The 16,611-nt window shown below is 40.8% G+C and overlaps 1 protein-coding gene across 3 annotated transcripts in view; it reads right to left on the bottom strand.

Annotated features, from left to right (window-relative positions):
• TMEM132B (transmembrane protein 132B) overlaps nt 1-16,611 on the bottom strand; it is a 263,336-nt gene that overhangs the window by 32,922 nt on the left and 213,803 nt on the right. For all 3 annotated transcript variants that reach the window (XM_069794884.1, XM_069794885.1, XM_069794886.1), the window contains one exon: nt 15,799-15,942. In XM_069794884.1, coding sequence (XP_069650985.1) covers nt 15,799-15,942 — 144 coding nt within the window. The remainder of the gene's footprint in view (nt 1-15,798; nt 15,943-16,611) is intronic.

Raw genomic sequence — 16,611 nt, 5'->3', positions numbered from 1 at the left:
TGTCACATTTCTGCCCATGAGAACACAAGTCCTGTGCAACTAATACTGTACCCAGGCATCACTACCACAGGGTAGCAGGTGCTGTACTATGGTTTTATACTCTCTGTGAAAATCAGCACTGAAGGCTCACTAGATTTTGCCTTTATTTTCTTTAAGAAACTCATGTTCCCTTTCTTCTTCACTGATCTTGGAGTTTTCTTAATACTGGCTTCTAAGCTGACATCACATGGATTTTATTTTTTTTACAATGTTCATGCTGCAAGTGCACTTTGGACGCTGTGATAGGATAGCTGTCATCTCCTCCTCTGTGGCTTCATTTCCTATTTCATCCTGAAATCTTCAAATAGTTTCTTGCATTGATCTCCCACTTCTGTGGCAAAGGAGGGCTTAGTGAAGTTTTGTCTGGGATATTAACTACACCTGCTCCCAATAATCATACATTTTTTTCTGTCCATTCACCTTATCCTCTAATAGATTTCATATTCTTCCCTTTCAGCTGTTTCTTTCTGCTTTTTCTTTTCAGCTCTTCTTTCATTTTTGTCCCTTTAAACTCTCAGAGCTTATAGCTATGTGGCTTCCCCTATCTGTTTTATTCTCCACACATAAAGACTTTCAAAAGGGGCTTAAGAGAGTGGATCCCCACTTCCTCTTAGTTTATGTTGGTGATAAGTGCCTAAGATGACCCTTTTGAGGCATTTGAGAGCTGGACAGTCAGTGTCTCAAAGCCAAAAGTCTCGCTGCACTTGCACAGAAGCCTGTGATCCAGTGGGATATGCAGCCACAGGGGAGGTGTCACCCCTGTGCCTGAGGAAATTTCAACATCCAAGGAAGGATTATCAAAACCATCTTTCAAAGATGAGCTCTCGAGCTTCTAGAGTAACTGGAACCTCACCCCCAAAACTCCTGTCTTGCTCAGGAATGTCTTTTACCCCTGAGCAGCTGGGGGCAGAGTCACAATGTTCCTGTGACCTTTGCCCATGGTGCTTGGGCAGCCCAGCTTGCAACATCCCAGCTTGGGGCTCTGCTTGCAGACATGCTGGAGAGAAAACACGTTCCTGGACATGCACCTATCTTTGACAAAGCCAACAAAGTCTTTCCATCAAAATGACTTTGGCCAGCGTGGCAGGTACCAGGGAGTTCTGTACATCCAGTTTATTTTCTGTTTGCTAAAGGATGACATGAAAAAGGACAGAAGGGTTCTCACCACTGACATGGTCCTTAAATGTAAGTACTCCAAACTTTCAAGGAGGGGAGAGCTCATGAGTTTAAAGGAAATTATTTCCGCCTGCCAATAATCTCATCTTTATAGCATGACATCCCCCTGCAGCAGGCATCTCCGAAGTCAGTTTGTGGCTACCAAAGCTATTAGATTCTGTTTACTGAAATAACTCTATTTAAAGTCTCATGTTTTATGCAGGTCATAGATGTAGTCCTATTGATTTAACTTGAGAGAGCACCCTTTTTTGTGGTAGTAAGATGTTTGCTTTTCTACACTTTGCTGCCTTCCATGTTACCTAACATGACAGTCTCTGCAGCGGGCATAGGTCACCAGTTTTCAGTGAACTCATGTTCAACGCAGGGCATTTGCGCTTACTGATTCAGCATTAAGGGCCATTCTTGTGCAGATTTATTCTGCCTTGCCAGTTTATAGGCCACTTCATTTCTAGCTATGCACTCAGGTTCAAGGGGATTATTCAGCAAAGATTTTATTCAAACTACAGTAACCAAAACATACTTCTGGTTTCCCGCACTACTCAAGAGACTGCTATCTAGAAAACACACTTCCACTTTGAGGGTTGCATCTCACACACTTTACAGTACCTGAAAGGCACCGCGAGTCTTCAGAAGCCATGGAAAAGGTTTGGTACAAAGGCTCCATTTCTCATGAGGTAAAAAGGCCAACTCCGTTGACAACAGTTAGATAGCACTAGTGGGTATCTCCTCTGCCCTGGAAAGCAGCACACGCACAGTGACTGTAGCTACAGCAAAGGAGTTAGGGAAGGTTGCACCAACATGCTGCACTGAGTTAGGGAGTTGGGAAGGGATGAGCTGCTCCCGTCGGTTTCCTGCTTTTCAGGATACCTTATATTTCTTTTCCTTAGTTCTTTTCTTGTCTTTCAGTCTCATCCTAGCCTTCTTTATTTAGAATCATCTTCATTTTCAGGTACCTTAGGCTTTTCCCTGAGCTTGCTGCAGCTTTTTCTGAACTCCCAGTGACAGACAGAAAAACAATTATTTGAAAGACAGGCAGCAGCAGCAACCTTCAAAATCTCTTCAGTCTCACTAAATAGGATCCCTTCCCATCCTGACCCACGGACACACACAATGTCAGCAACCTTCTCCGAGGAGTCACACTGCTGTACAAAACCATCTGTGTATTCTTCAAATGGGCCAAAGCTGGCGGCATTTTTTTTACAAGAATTAAGGAATTCAAAGTTGGCAATAATATATTTTTCCTCAGCAAAATTAGTTACACAAGATGAAAATATCAATAATAACATAAGGCGATTAAACAAGCCACATTGTCAAGTTTGCTAAGAACAGAAGGCTTAGCAAATGGCTGTCTACTAGACTTTAGACAACTATACTCACCAACAACATTGTAAAAAACAAACAAGCTGTAATTTAAAGTTATAGTTGCATGGTATCCACAGAGAGTACTGGGAAACATCCATACGTTGTGGGCATTTGCTTTATTAAACAAATAGCACAAAAGAAGCCTCCAGGTATCTCAACTCTCCACTGTAACAGTGCTGGCTGGATCCTCCCCATCTCACCATGGTTAAGTGCATTTATTTAGGATCCAGCTGCACCCGTGTGGTTTTCTCCCAGTGTTACATTGCCTAAAGAGACAAAAAGCCATCCCTGGACCTCCACAGGAGAAGGCTGACAGAGGAGATGTCGCAGGATAGGCTTTAAGGAGGAGAGACACAACTCTGGCAGTCTGCTCTAAGAAAAATGCAGCTCCATATTTGCAGCCGCTGTTTCCCTTCTACCCTTTATTTGCTTCAGTGTTGCTTTGTCCTCACTTACGGTACTCGGGTCCGATCTTCACTCAGTAATTTTGCACGTTTGCTTGGCATTTATAGTGCACAGAATGTGCTTAAAAACACAGCAATGAAGGATTTACTCCAAGGAAGGATTTTCTCATTTTACACTGATAATCTCTCATGCTAAACTCACTACAGGTTGGGGAAATCTAAAAGTCTACAGCTTCAGCATGGCAGGGACTATTTAAATCTGCAGTTTTCCAGTATTATTATATTGAAATCTTTTATTTGTGGGGTGGCAATAAAAGATGTGGAGAGAAAATCTCCCCTGGCAACATGTACTCTTGAAAGGCCCTTTCAAAGCAAACATTCCAGCAGTGAGAAATACTTGAGAACACTGCGTTCCGGTCTTCTCCTTCCTTCCCTCACCGCCTCCCCAGCCTGTGCTCTTAGTATCGGAATAATAAATTTCTTTGTGCCCCATCTTATGAAACCGTTTCATATCACCTTCATGCACTTAGCTGGGGAAGACCTCACAATCAAAGGTTATATTCTTTCACACAGCGCTATCAGTGTTTTATGTTTCTTTGCAGCCAAGTGTTATCAGCTGGCCATACAGCATTCAGTTTTGGGGGAAAAAACATAATCATTGTATTCTGAAATACTGATTGCATCAAATGGCAACTAGATTGGAAGACAGTAATCACGCTGGGCTCAGGCGATTAAAAACTCGCTTGGAAAATTGGCGCTTGCTGAGCCTCTATGGAAAGAAATGAATTAAGAAGGAAAACAATAAGGAAGGGCATACATTAATTTTGCTCTGCAGTGGATAATGTTGAGTGTAAGAGATCTAAGGAAGAACTGTGTGTATTAAGGATTTTCTCTTACGTTTTCAGAAGAAAACCAGAGAGCCATTGGAGAGGGGTTGCTAATTAAATCCAAACAGTAATCTCAGAAGCAGCAATTGGAAAAGAGCAAATAAATAAAGCATATAAATAGGAGATAGCATTTCCTGCTAGGAACTTATCATTTCTGACAATGCATCTCAAACAATGAACTCCCCCTTGCTGGCAGTCCTGCTGGGCAATCTCCATTCTCTGTTCCCTGGGTAATGTCATTCCCCTCCTCACTGCTAAGCTGCACCAGATATTTGTGCAAGTAACTCAGTGAAGGATTACCTCCCAGAATGTCTTTATTGTAGCAAGCCCTGTGTAACTCTTGTTCAGCTGTGAGATCTGTAGGGTAGGCACTGTGTCCACTTTTATATTGAGTATATTGTCAGCACTTCACAAATAATAAATGCATGCAACTCAAACGCCCAAATCTTCTTCAAAGAAGCATACATGCATTTTACAGCCTTTTCTTAACACTTGCAAGAGTTCATGTATCTCTGCTTATTATTCCCCTGTTTATTACAATACATCCTTTTCTCTGACTCTTGACAGGTTTTGGATCCGGGCTCATGTTTAATGGAGGTTTTATTCTCCAGCCCAGGGCAGCACTGTGTTACTCAGCCCATAGGACATCACAGGTGCTCTCTAGCAGGAGCAGGCTGGAATTCGCTTTGAAGGAGCTGCAGAGTTCATTAGCTGCTGACTACATGCTGCTAAAATGTATTTTTACGGAGTTGGAAGCCCACATCCTGCAATGCTTCTCACACAAGGAGTCCTTACTCTCACTCACGAAATGGGGCTATTTGCACAATTATTACGGGAGCAAAACCAGAACAGGAGCGAGCATTATAATATCTGTAATGTATATCACATAGATTTTATACACAGGGATAGATACATCTATATATATAGCATGGATCTGTCTGACTTTGCCCTCTTTGCAGTATTACTCATTCACTGGTCAGAGCATACCTGCAAGCTCTTCCCGTTTTGAGTGGATGAACCAAAGCAGAGCATTTCACCCCTAAAAGTGCCAGTTGTGTTTACAAAGCCTGCCTCCCATTGAGCCGAACCACCCAAACGCATCAGTCACTCTTCTGGACATCATGCCTCCCCTGTGCTAATTACAAATGCTGGGTCTCAGGACGTCTCCCACCCGGATGTGTCACCCAGCGAATCTGTCAGTTACTGCCAGAGACCTTTTCTCTGGGCACGTTTTGAAAAGCAGAGCAGGTGCCTGGTGGTTGCACCCCCATTTCAGACTGCTGATGAGACAGCAGTAACCTGTCTGGCCTGGCATGGAGCCCATCCTCTCCATAGCTCCAGAGCCATGGTAGATTAGAGCGCTGGGACTGGAGGGATTCACTGTGCTGCCTGTGGAATGACAGAATAAACCAAGTTTGTAAAAACGTCTATTGGAGGCTGTGTTTTTAAAACATGGCAAAGAAAGAGGTGGGTGTAGAGGATGCAGAAGAATGTCAGAGCAGGATTAGACTCTGCTGTAAACTCTTACAAGGACAGACTTCGTTTTATATGTCTACTGACCACGGTTACCATGTCTGTCCGTGTGTGTGTGTGTGTATATATATGAGAAGGGTGTTTATATGCCCCCCCACGCATCTATTAATTTCTATACATATATGTATCTATACATATCGCCTTGTATGCACCAGTATTTTACTGCCTCACAGTTTGCTGAGGGAATCGGTTTTTGTACTGTATGTTTGCTTTTGAATCTAAACTGCCATACTTTTTAAACAGAACCAAGTTTTTGCCATACAGCTGTGAATAGATCTGTACCAAATGTAAAATAAAAATGTTGACCAGCTGACTGGAACGCAGGTACTAAGGTGACCAAAGTTTCTGTTTGTCTTCCAGGGCATGGACTCTAGGAGATGGCGTTGTCAGTGCCAACGCTAGTAGCTGTTTGACCACTAACTACTTGTAACAGAAACACACAGACAATATGTTTATTTGTTCTAGAATCGCGGAGCACTTCCAATGCTTTTCCCTCAGCAGAAATTCATCAAAGGAGTAAAATTAAACAACCTAATATTTACAAAACAGTGATTCATTTTCATGCTGAATTCAGTGGAAAGCTGCTTAATTCCCCAGCCAAGTGTCACAGAATTCCAAATCTGCCCCACTGAGGAGTTGTAAACTGTGGAGATGATAGATTTAGTTTCTATTTCCTACTGAACAAATGCAAACTTTAAAGTTTTAATCATTGCTTGACACTTCTGATTTTTTTTAAAGATATACCTGTACCATGCTCCAACAGCCTGACTCAACTCACAAAAGCAACTCTCTACCTCTAGCAATTAAAGGAAGACTTTGATGTGGGAGTGAATGTTTAGGTACAGTGACATTAGTATAAATCAGACCTTAGGAATCCACAACACAAACCAAAATGCTAAATCCTGCCATTTATTTAACCCTGAAGCCACTGTTCCCACTGAAGCCGACAGGCACTAGAGTGCGTAATGCAAGTGGAAGAAGAGAAAAGCCACACCCCAGAGTGTATTTTCCATCCCCTGTACTTCAGGCAAATGGCAAAAGAAATACTATTCATAACTTCACTTTGTTCTTTCATCCTTATTTAATGAGTTGTCCGATTCATTAATCCAGTATTTAGCTACTATTCTTTAAGGCTGGATTTTTCCCATTCCCCTCAAAATCCCAGATACACCCCAATCCTGAAGTACAAAGGTACAGATCTGCCTAGCTACATGTTATTTCTCCTCTTACTGCTGTTCCTACGAAGGAAATCAAAATAGTTTTCATTCTGATTTCCAATCCCATATTATGAGAATGCAAAAATATTAATAATTAAAAACATAGCAAGAAAAAAAATGCCTTCTACCACAGAAGAGAAAGGGAGCTGGTTACTGTCAATGGAAGGTGCTTTTTATGTCAAATAAATTAACTGCACTTCAAAATGATGGTGGTGTGTCAGCCTCATCGTCTCCATCCTCAAGTCCAATTATGTATCTCAAGGGAATGCATCCCAGAACATATTACTAAAACACAGGTGTGGATAAGTTAAACCACAAAAACATATACTCAAGCTGCATTCAAAATCCGACTGTGACCCACAGAGCCAGGGGAATGCAAAGGTTTGGTTGCTGAGCATGCCAATCGCTGCCAAGCTGCCTCAGCACAAAGTTCTCTGGAAATAAAGCCTGTTTGTGGGTTGAAAGATTCAGCATTGTATGTACATTTTAACATACACTTTTGGTGCCCAAAACACTGTTGCTTAATTAAAATGGGATGCTGTGCCATCCAGAAAGCATCATTTGCTGCCCAGTCCCACTTCTCTCAACTATCACATCAGTGAAGAGGATGGAAGGTCTTTACTTTTTTCTCATCCCATAGCTGACAGCTAATGGCTGTTTTAACTTTCACATGGAGCAAATTTTGCCCTCTGGAACACCTCTGTCACTCCAATGCCTTTCACACAGTTGCATGACTTTAGCTGAGAGCATGTTTTGGCCCCAGGGGTTTTGATGACAATGGGAATCTGAATTAATTTTCCCAGCCAGACTGATAGTTCAAGAGGTATAAAAGCCTCAGAATCCATGAGGTTCACACATCTACAATTAAAATATTTAAATGGCCAGCTGCATTGAGGTTTATAAAGGAGAGTTAATTTCCTACAGAACTTGGAGAAAAAGCCTTCAGAAGTTTGTCATTTTCTCCTGACAACACTACTTATTGCTGCATTTGTTTTTGTTGAGCCTGGACTGAGTTGTTTACTCTGTGCATCTCTTAGTATAAAATATTCAGAGTTTATCCTAAGCAATATCACGGTTCAGGCTAATGATTGTTTCCCAGGACTGGGATCCATGCCCTTTGCGTTTCTGCTCTCAGAGCAGCCAAATGCTAAGCCATAGAATTGTTTTCTTCCTCTGAAGCAGCAGCTGGTCCCTTGGAAGACACCATAAGCATCTCTGCCGAAATCTGTGTAATTGCACATGTCGGCGTGGTCTGCTCTTAACGTATCCTCTCCCAGACAAAACAGTGTTTTCTCAAGCTGGCTTTGAAGACTGTGTGTTTAAAAATAGCTTCAGGAAGATACACACATATATTTTGCTATAAACTGTGTACAATGTGTACTGTGTACAGAATATTAATTCTTCAATATGTGATTTTGTGAGATTGCCTCATTGGCATCGTTATTGCTATATATGGAGCTGGTTTGTGTGCAAATATGATTCTAGACCCAAAGTTTTAGCTTGGCACAATCATAAAACAACATAGATTTCAACCTGTCGCTGTGTAACAGGAGTGTTTTTAAAGATAAATCTTTAATATGCAGTAAGTGGCTATGTCACTCTTTTCTGATCATAGTTTGTCTAGCTAGGAAACTAATTAGCAGAATCTGGTGACCTGAATGTCAGAACCTCTGATATTTCAACAAAAAGCAAAATCCTTAATTCAACAGTCGACGTATTGTAGAAATCTGCCATACTCTCCTGCCTATCTCTTATGACTCATAAAGATGAACTTTGTATGGGGGCAAAGAGGGTGAGGTTTTTTTGCCAAAATAACTAGAAATCATAAGAAGCTCTAATTTACAAGTTTGATGAATTGCAAGCAGCTCAGTAATATTTAATTATTGCTCTAACTTAGGCATACCTGTCTACAGATACAAAAGACAAGATACTCAGTCTTCAACAGGTTTCTTGCCAATAAATCCTACTGGGCCAAGAATATCCTTATCATCATTGTGGCACTACTGAGACAGAGACCAGCAGCTTTACAGAGGAGGTGTGGAGTAAAGCAAGAGTAAACCCTGAACTACTCAGTCCCAGGCAGGATCCTCACCTCCTGAGTAATCCTTCTGTTCAGCTGAGGAATGCTTCACTGCCGTAAACCTCTTGCCTCTGCCAGGCATCAGGGGAGTCATTATTTCAGGGGCTTTATAATGGACTGCAGAGTCCGTTACCTCCCAGCTCCCAAAGATGGATGGAGATGAAGCTGACAGTAACTTGAGGTAGTTAACAGCTGATTTCATGGAGCTGATGATACCGACTCACTGGCACTAATCAGGTGAGATTAAAAGGACAGCATGGACAGGGAGACAGACTCACCAAATTAAACATTCGCACTTCAAAAGCTTTCTAGTTGAACAGCTGCCTGCTACAGCCCCAACCTGTCCCCTGTTCTGGGGCAAGACGGAGCGGGTAAGCCCCCAGGGCTGTCAATCTTGAACCATTCAGCAGCACTGAAGAAAAAAATCACTTAAAAAATAAGATCTAGTTCAAAATGAATTGTGTGATAAACCAACTGGCAGCAAAGTAAATCCATCATATAAACAAGTAGAGAGTATTTTCACCACTTCCAGAAAGAGTTTGGACTCCTGGAGTGAGCTAATTTCTGCGCGAGTGACCACAAAATAAAGCTCTTAGGTAATGTAGTGATAAGTACTCAAAAGTATGATAGATGGAGAAATAAGATTAGCTCCACTTTATGTACAAGTACATTACATTCTTCATCACATACTTTAACGGCGAAGCAGCTGCAGCACTTGCAAATTACAAGCTCTGGCTTTGTTTTCAGAGCTCCTGCATAAATAGTTGTATTTAACAACTCCAGGCAGGCGCTTCTTTCTGTAAATTGTCCTAAGAATGTGCTGCAAGTCTGCAGCAAGGAACTGTTCCCAAAAATGCAGTATCATTTAAATTGGAGAACTGCAGTATCACTCCCTTTCCCTAGGTTTTTTTTCCCTGTGGTTCCTTGTAGCAGTTACCATGCTGGGGTTAGCGATCACTGTGCCCTGGGTTGTTGAATAAGGTCCTCGGTTGCTCATCTGCTTTTTGTCTAGGAGAGGGAAGAACCTTCCTCAGATTCAATCTATTTCAGCTATTACCTTTCCTGTCTTTCTTACACTATTTTTACTGCACATTAGATAAAGCCTAGCTGGCTGCTGTTAGGAAAATTAGGTCTTCTATTGTTTTAACATTAATTATGGAGAGTTCAAGATAAGGTTTGTGTTAGAAAAGTAGGGGGTAGGAATGGTTTGAATTTTACTTTCATTATAATTAGACAGGAAATTATGAAAAGGTGAAAAATAATTCATTGAAGTGCTTTCCTCTAGCAAGCTAACAAGAAAAGTGCATTCTCATACAGATAGAGTTCAAGGCACATTATTGAAGCACCATTGTTCTTAATGTATGCCTCTGCCTGGACACATTGAGCCTGTTTCTATTGCACTTTACATGTGGGCAGAAATGGGCAGGATGAGGCCTTCTGACTCCATTCTGTTCAATTGAGGGCCCTTTCTGTTACAAAAAAATTAGGCTAAATTAGTCCATGGTGTAACTCCATGGAAGCCATTTGCATTACTGCAGAGATTAATTTGAACCATCAGTCAATTTCTGCATAACTTGCAAAGGACATGAAAATATGACTAATCTAAGAATGAATTAATTGGGCAGCTGTCTCCCTTTCATTTGTACGCTACTGAGATAAACATTTGGACTAAGAAGCTGTCCTCATTATAATTTCCTCACTTGATGCTGCTTTGTGGGTGATGTTTACAACTGCCACATAACTACAATGTTTTCAGAATTTTTCTTCATGTGAAATTACTATAGTTCAGGCTTTTAAAGGCACTTTTACAGGGAGAAAAAGGAGTGCATGGACCTTGCTTAGAGCTTCTAAGCAGCTGTAAAGACTGACTGTGCCCTGTAATACTGTCTTCCCTCTGTAATAAACCATCTCAAGGTGTTTGCTCCATCACTGATGTTGGTCTAACTCTTTATTTCCCTCTAACTATGGCTCGAAGGCCAGTGGGGAGCAAGTGAAACGCAATGTAACAGGCCAGCAAAACTTCAGCAGTGCTTATGCTTCCTGCCAGGATGGATGAGCAAAGGATGTCCTTGCCATGGTACAACTGCTTTAATATTTTTCTTCAAGGCCTTTTCTCCCCACCTGTGAAGACTGAGGCCCCATGGTTCAGCATACATATAGAAAGGTTCATCCCACCACGATGGGCTCCTTTATTTCTCACTGTATCACCCATCACCGAGTAGCTGAATAATTTATGCATAAATTCTTCCAAGTTTCCACCACTTCTTTCTTTTCAGGTTCACAAGCCTATTTAGCTGTGGTTTGCAAGAAAAGCAGGACACTGGGAGCGAAGTCCTTCAAGTGAGTCCATGGCAGAAGACCACCAAAGTTAATGAGACTAGTGGAGATAAGGATTTTGTCCGTTCAGCGTCAACAGTAGCTTCAGAAACTACATAAGGCAGGCTGAGGCTGGGAAAAGGATGTATTTCTCCACCTTGTTTGCAGATAAGGAAGTGAGATTCCAAGGGGAATGAGTGATTTACCCACAGTCACACAGGAAATCAGCAAGAGATATGGAAATTAATGCTGAGAAGCATTTCAGTGCTTTAATCATAAAGCCAATCTTTCCCCTCAAATGCCAACAGCATTAAATGTTCCTTTTCAATAATGGAATAAGCATAAGAGTTTCACTGACTTACAGTAATGCTTCCATCAAAATATTTAAAGGGTAGCCAGTTCAAGTTGAAATGGTTGGTCAGTATTACGACCTATGTCCAACTGTAGGGATCAGCAATTGTAGGGACCAGGGATTGTAGTTGAACTGAGCAAGTTTACCTGTGAGATTCCTTTGAGGATCAAGTCATGCTAAGGTCAGAAAATGCAAGGTCAAAAAGTACTACGTGCGTTTCATTATATTTACTACTAATTAGGTATGCTTTGAAAAATGTGGACTGAAATATTCTCTTGCTGGGAAGCTATCAAACTGTTAGGCTGAGGGAATATACAGCTTAGAATAGGAAAGATTCACATCTCTTGCCTACAAATAAATCACTTGTACATTATCTATCTATCTGACCATCTCTGAGTAGTATTTATATTAACGTGATATCTAGGTAGCTGCCCAGAGAAGCACTTTTTGTATAAATACATAATAGCCTGGGCCAAAGTCTGTTTTTATTTAAACTAGCTTCAATTCATTGTGTCTTAATTGAAAATGATGGTGTTACATCAGTGATCAAAGAATTGTCTCATTAATTGTCTATTAAATCATTAGCTATTAAACAGAAATAAAAGGTTAAGAATGCAACACTCTTTGTTCTGCCCAAAAGAATATGAATATCTCTCCAATTACAAAGAAACAATAAAGGCAGAATTAACAGTGAAAAGAAGCTTAAGATTAGGCAATTACATCCAAAATGCCTGACAACTCTTATTAGAGGTTTTAGCAGTACAACCTATATAGAAAAGGCAACACAAATTTGGAAGTGAAGTCAATATTGACTTTACCAAAGGGGCTTGTAAAGGGAATATGCAAATTTCTGAAAAAATATAGGCACATAAACCCTGTACTAAATTTTAACTCAGCTAATTAATCGTTATGGATTCAATCTTGCAACCAATACATATATTTCCAGTTAAAAAATTATGCTTTAACAGCATTCAGTCTGAGAGCACCTCTCAGTAATTTGTGACTGAAATCCATTACACGTATGCTGCGATTTTCACAAAAATAACATTACTCCCATTTTATATCACCAGGACGAGGCAAGATGAACTCAGTGAAGACTACATTCAGACCTCTTGTTTTTGTTCATTAAGTCAATATATTAGGGAGTCAGGTACCAGGTCTGGGAAAGAGTCCCAGAGGCATTCTCTTCTGTCAGTGATTTGATACCCAAATAATTTCACAGAGCAGTCAAATGAAGACCTGATTTATACCTACTTAGTCACTACCAAAAAAGGGGGAATTATAGTGCAAATCTTGTAGGACCTGTTCAGAATTTTGGCCGGTGTTTTGGTCTGCTCTATCCAGATCACTCAAAGGTGTGGGAAGGCACTCATCAGCTGGAAGGTGCTCTGGAGCAGCTCTAATTCCACGTAGATATACAACCAGTTTTGAAAAAGCAAAAAAGGAAGATGGTCAAAGGGCAAGAGCTTTGCTTTCTTGAATTGTATAAATCCACAACTGCAACTAGAAATCTTGTCTCTGCTCACAGAGGTCATGTCAAGCCTTATTTAGTTGCTAGCTTCAGTGGACCTTTTAAATCTGGGAACCAGAATAACTTCATGTCCAGCTTTGACAGGATATCCATATGGACGACTGCTGATGAACTAAATGGACTTTAAACAGACAGTGTTTTGAATGCAACATCTCTCTAACACTGCAGATACTAATTTTATTAGTGGAAAAGGAATAGGAGTCTTTTTCCTGACCTTTTCCTATCTGGTTCAGTCCAGTATTCTCTAAACTACAGCAAGTCCTAGAAATACTAGAAACTCAATTAATAGAAACAATGGTCCACAGACATTGTCTTTTAGCTCTTGATCTGGTTTTCTGGAGTGCAAAGAAAAGACAGTCTCAGCAATATGTTGATGATATATAACTTGGTGCTTGCATTTATAATAATAACAATTTGTTATTTGTATTTATCAACTGATAAATAATAGCCACTAATCGGATAATAGCTATATGGCACACAGCAAAAAAAGAATAGCAGAATTTATCAAGAGAGTCTTTTCCTTTGACAATTAAGTTAGTCATAAACAAAGATACTCATTCATGTTCCTTCTGGTAAGGACTCTCAAGGAAATTTTGTTTCCAGAAAAAGAAAATGTGATTTTTTTTCTTTTCTCATCTGATATATAAGGGAAAATATAGAAGCTAGAGCACAGGCTAGAGACTCAAAAGACCTATTCCATCACTGGCTGAGTCTAAACATTGGAATAGTCACTTTCATGAAAAGGGAATATTACACTTACGTCCTTTGCAAAATGCTTTGAGGTATGAAAAGTTATAGTTATTGTATAACTAAGCCCTAAGCTATCAACTTCTCTGAGGATACAATGGCACACATGCCTCTGCCCAATAATTTGAATCTTATTTATGAATTACTTGCTTTCATGTTAAATGGAGATAAATAATTGTTGTTGGACCTAAAATGTAATGAAATTTTGTTTGTTTTAGAAAATGTAATTTATCTCCAAAATTGGTAACAAGCTTATTCAGAGTTGTCAAAAGGTGAATTTTTTATTCCAGCATATCATCTTCAAAATAAATAGCTTTGCTCTGTGCAATTCTTTAGGCAGATAAAGAACATAAAAATTTATCTGACAAAGTACAAGCTATCTGTTAGGACCTTTGCAGTCTCATCTACAAAGAGGTTATAATAATAGGTTAAAACTACACAGGTATAGAATGTGGGTTTCAAATGCAATCTGAAGAGAAATTAAAGTGCTCAGGTCTGGAATACATTCACACATGACCCCACCTGGAGCACTGCGTTCAGCTCTGGGGCCCACAACATAAGAAGGACAGGGATCTGTTGGAGCAAGTCCAGAGGAGGGCCACCAAGATGATCAGAGGGCTGGAGCACCTCTCCTATGAAGACAGGCTGAGAGAATTGGGGTTGTTCAGACTGGAGAAGAGAAGGTTCCGGGAAGACCTTACAGCAGCCTGCCAGTACCTAAAGGGGGTCTACGAGAAAGCCAGAGAGGGACTTTTACAAGGGCATGTTGTGGGAAGACAAGAAGTAATGGCTTTAAACTGAAAGAGGGTAGATTTAGATTAGCTGTAAGGAAGAAGTTCTTCACTGTGAGGGTGGCGAGGCACTGGAGCAGGTTGCCCAGAGAAGTTGTGGATGCCCCATTGCTGGCAGTGTTCAAGGCCAGGTTGGATGGGGCTTTGAGCAACCTGGTCTAGTGGAAGGTGTCCCTGCCCATTGAAGGGGGCTTGGAACTAGATGATCTTTAAGGTCCCTTCCAACCCAAACCATTCTGTGATTCTATGACACAACTGATAGCTAGAATATGGGGAGGAACTTGCTTCTTGAAAGCTACAGAGAGAGTTTATCATAGATCTACAGGTTACAGGATTAGTATACTACTCTATTTTTATAGTTTTTATATATAATATATACTGGACTTTCCTCAAATTGAAACAAAGAAACTATCTTTCTAGGACTACCTTAAGAAACTCATAAATAATATTAAAAAAACCCAGCCCTATACAGAATTCACTGTAGTCAATTCTTAGGTTCATTTAAATAAAAAAAAAAAATCACCCCCAAACCACATGATAAATCAACTAAACCTATTAGAAGTTATTCAAAAGGACCTCTTTTATGCCTAAAAATAATAATCAGCTAAAAGCTGAAAGCCATGCAGTGGTGTCAGAAGTCATGCAGTCAGTGTCTTGATAAAGTCATATTAATGCTATTTTCATCTCAATGTCAGAGGGAAAGCCAGTTGAACATATTATTTAAAAAAAAAAAACAAACCACAAACCACAAACATTGTTTAAAAGCTCCCAGCTCTCATTTTAATAATTTTTGCCATATAGTTGTTATTTCCTACTCTCTGTCATGCTCCTCCAGCTTTTGGTACAGTTCAGTGTCTTTACTTATAAGAAATTCCTGGCTGGAAAGCAGGTGATGCAGTGAGAAGCATGTAGGAAACCTTGCTGTACACGGTAACAACATACTGCATTATTACTGTTAAATAATGGATGCAGAAAAGGCACACAAGAACAAAGTTCCCTGGGTGGGGAGCTGACTTTTCCCAAGTGTGATGTATCAGACAACACGTTCTTCCTCATCAGCACTGGCTGGCCAGAGAAGAAAGACTAGGACTGCTCTTTCAGCGTCCCTGGCCCTCTCTCGCATATGGAACACACCAGGCAAAAATGGCTCTGCATCAGTCTATGGAAACGTGCTAACCCCGCATAACCTCTGGAGACCGCTCTCCTCATTGCACAGTGGCAACAACCCACCGCCACAGAAACAGCCATGAGTGTAAAACAACTGGTTGAAATAAAGTCCCGAATGTGGGCTAGGTCTCAATATGGTGGTGGTGGAGGAGAAAAGGGTGAAAACTCCGTTCTCCGCCTCATGTGGGTGCCTTACCTTTATGACGTCTTCATCAGCTGATTTGCACTCAGCGGAGTCTGAAACATCGACCACGGACCCATCCTCCTGCACAGCAACAACCTTGACTGGAACAGACACCGTTTTGCCCGTCAGAATGGCCGTGTTAAGGACTTCCGTGTCCTGTATGCACACACACACAAACAAAGGATGGGCGTTACAGAAGCACAAAACCATGAGAATGTTGCAGGGGTCAGACCGATGAACCAAAACGCTGCCTCTGACAGGGGCAGGAGCAGAGGAGCGACCCTTCCTTGCACATACCCTTTGAGCTCCCTGCAGTCAATGGTTTAACAATTTTCTAAGCCAAAAGTTGCATCTGGACCATCAAGTTCTGGTTTTGACAAACATGGGTTTACTCTTTTTGAGCCCATTTACAGGTTTGGCTGCTGTGGCAATGAAATCTGTAACGCAGTTACGTGCGAAGGCACATCTGCAGCTTGGCAGAACCACAGTGCTATTCAGGTATGATCTCCAGACGGTGTCAGCGACTCTTCCCACCCCTTTGCCCCGAATCATGCCAGTGATTTGGGAGGTGATTATCAAGCATTACAATAACAGCGTTTCTTCCTTACTGTTCCAGCTAACAGTGTTGTGAGCTGACCATTTTCCCTTTTTGAGACATAAAGACATGATGAGAAAAAGTATGGATGAGGTAAGGTATTAGAAACTAAGCAATGCCATCCATATACAATTTTTTTAGTCTTTCCCCATCAAAATCCCACCTAGAGATGTTTTACCACATTTATCTCTAATCCTGATGAATTCACAGTGCTGGCATTCTAATGACTC

The sequence above is a fragment of the Haliaeetus albicilla genome, chromosome 10, assembly GCF_947461875.1.
Source record: "Haliaeetus albicilla chromosome 10, bHalAlb1.1, whole genome shotgun sequence".
Lineage (NCBI taxonomy): Eukaryota > Metazoa > Chordata > Aves > Accipitriformes > Accipitridae > Haliaeetus > Haliaeetus albicilla.
This window is presented reverse-complemented; position numbering and strand designations above follow the sequence as displayed.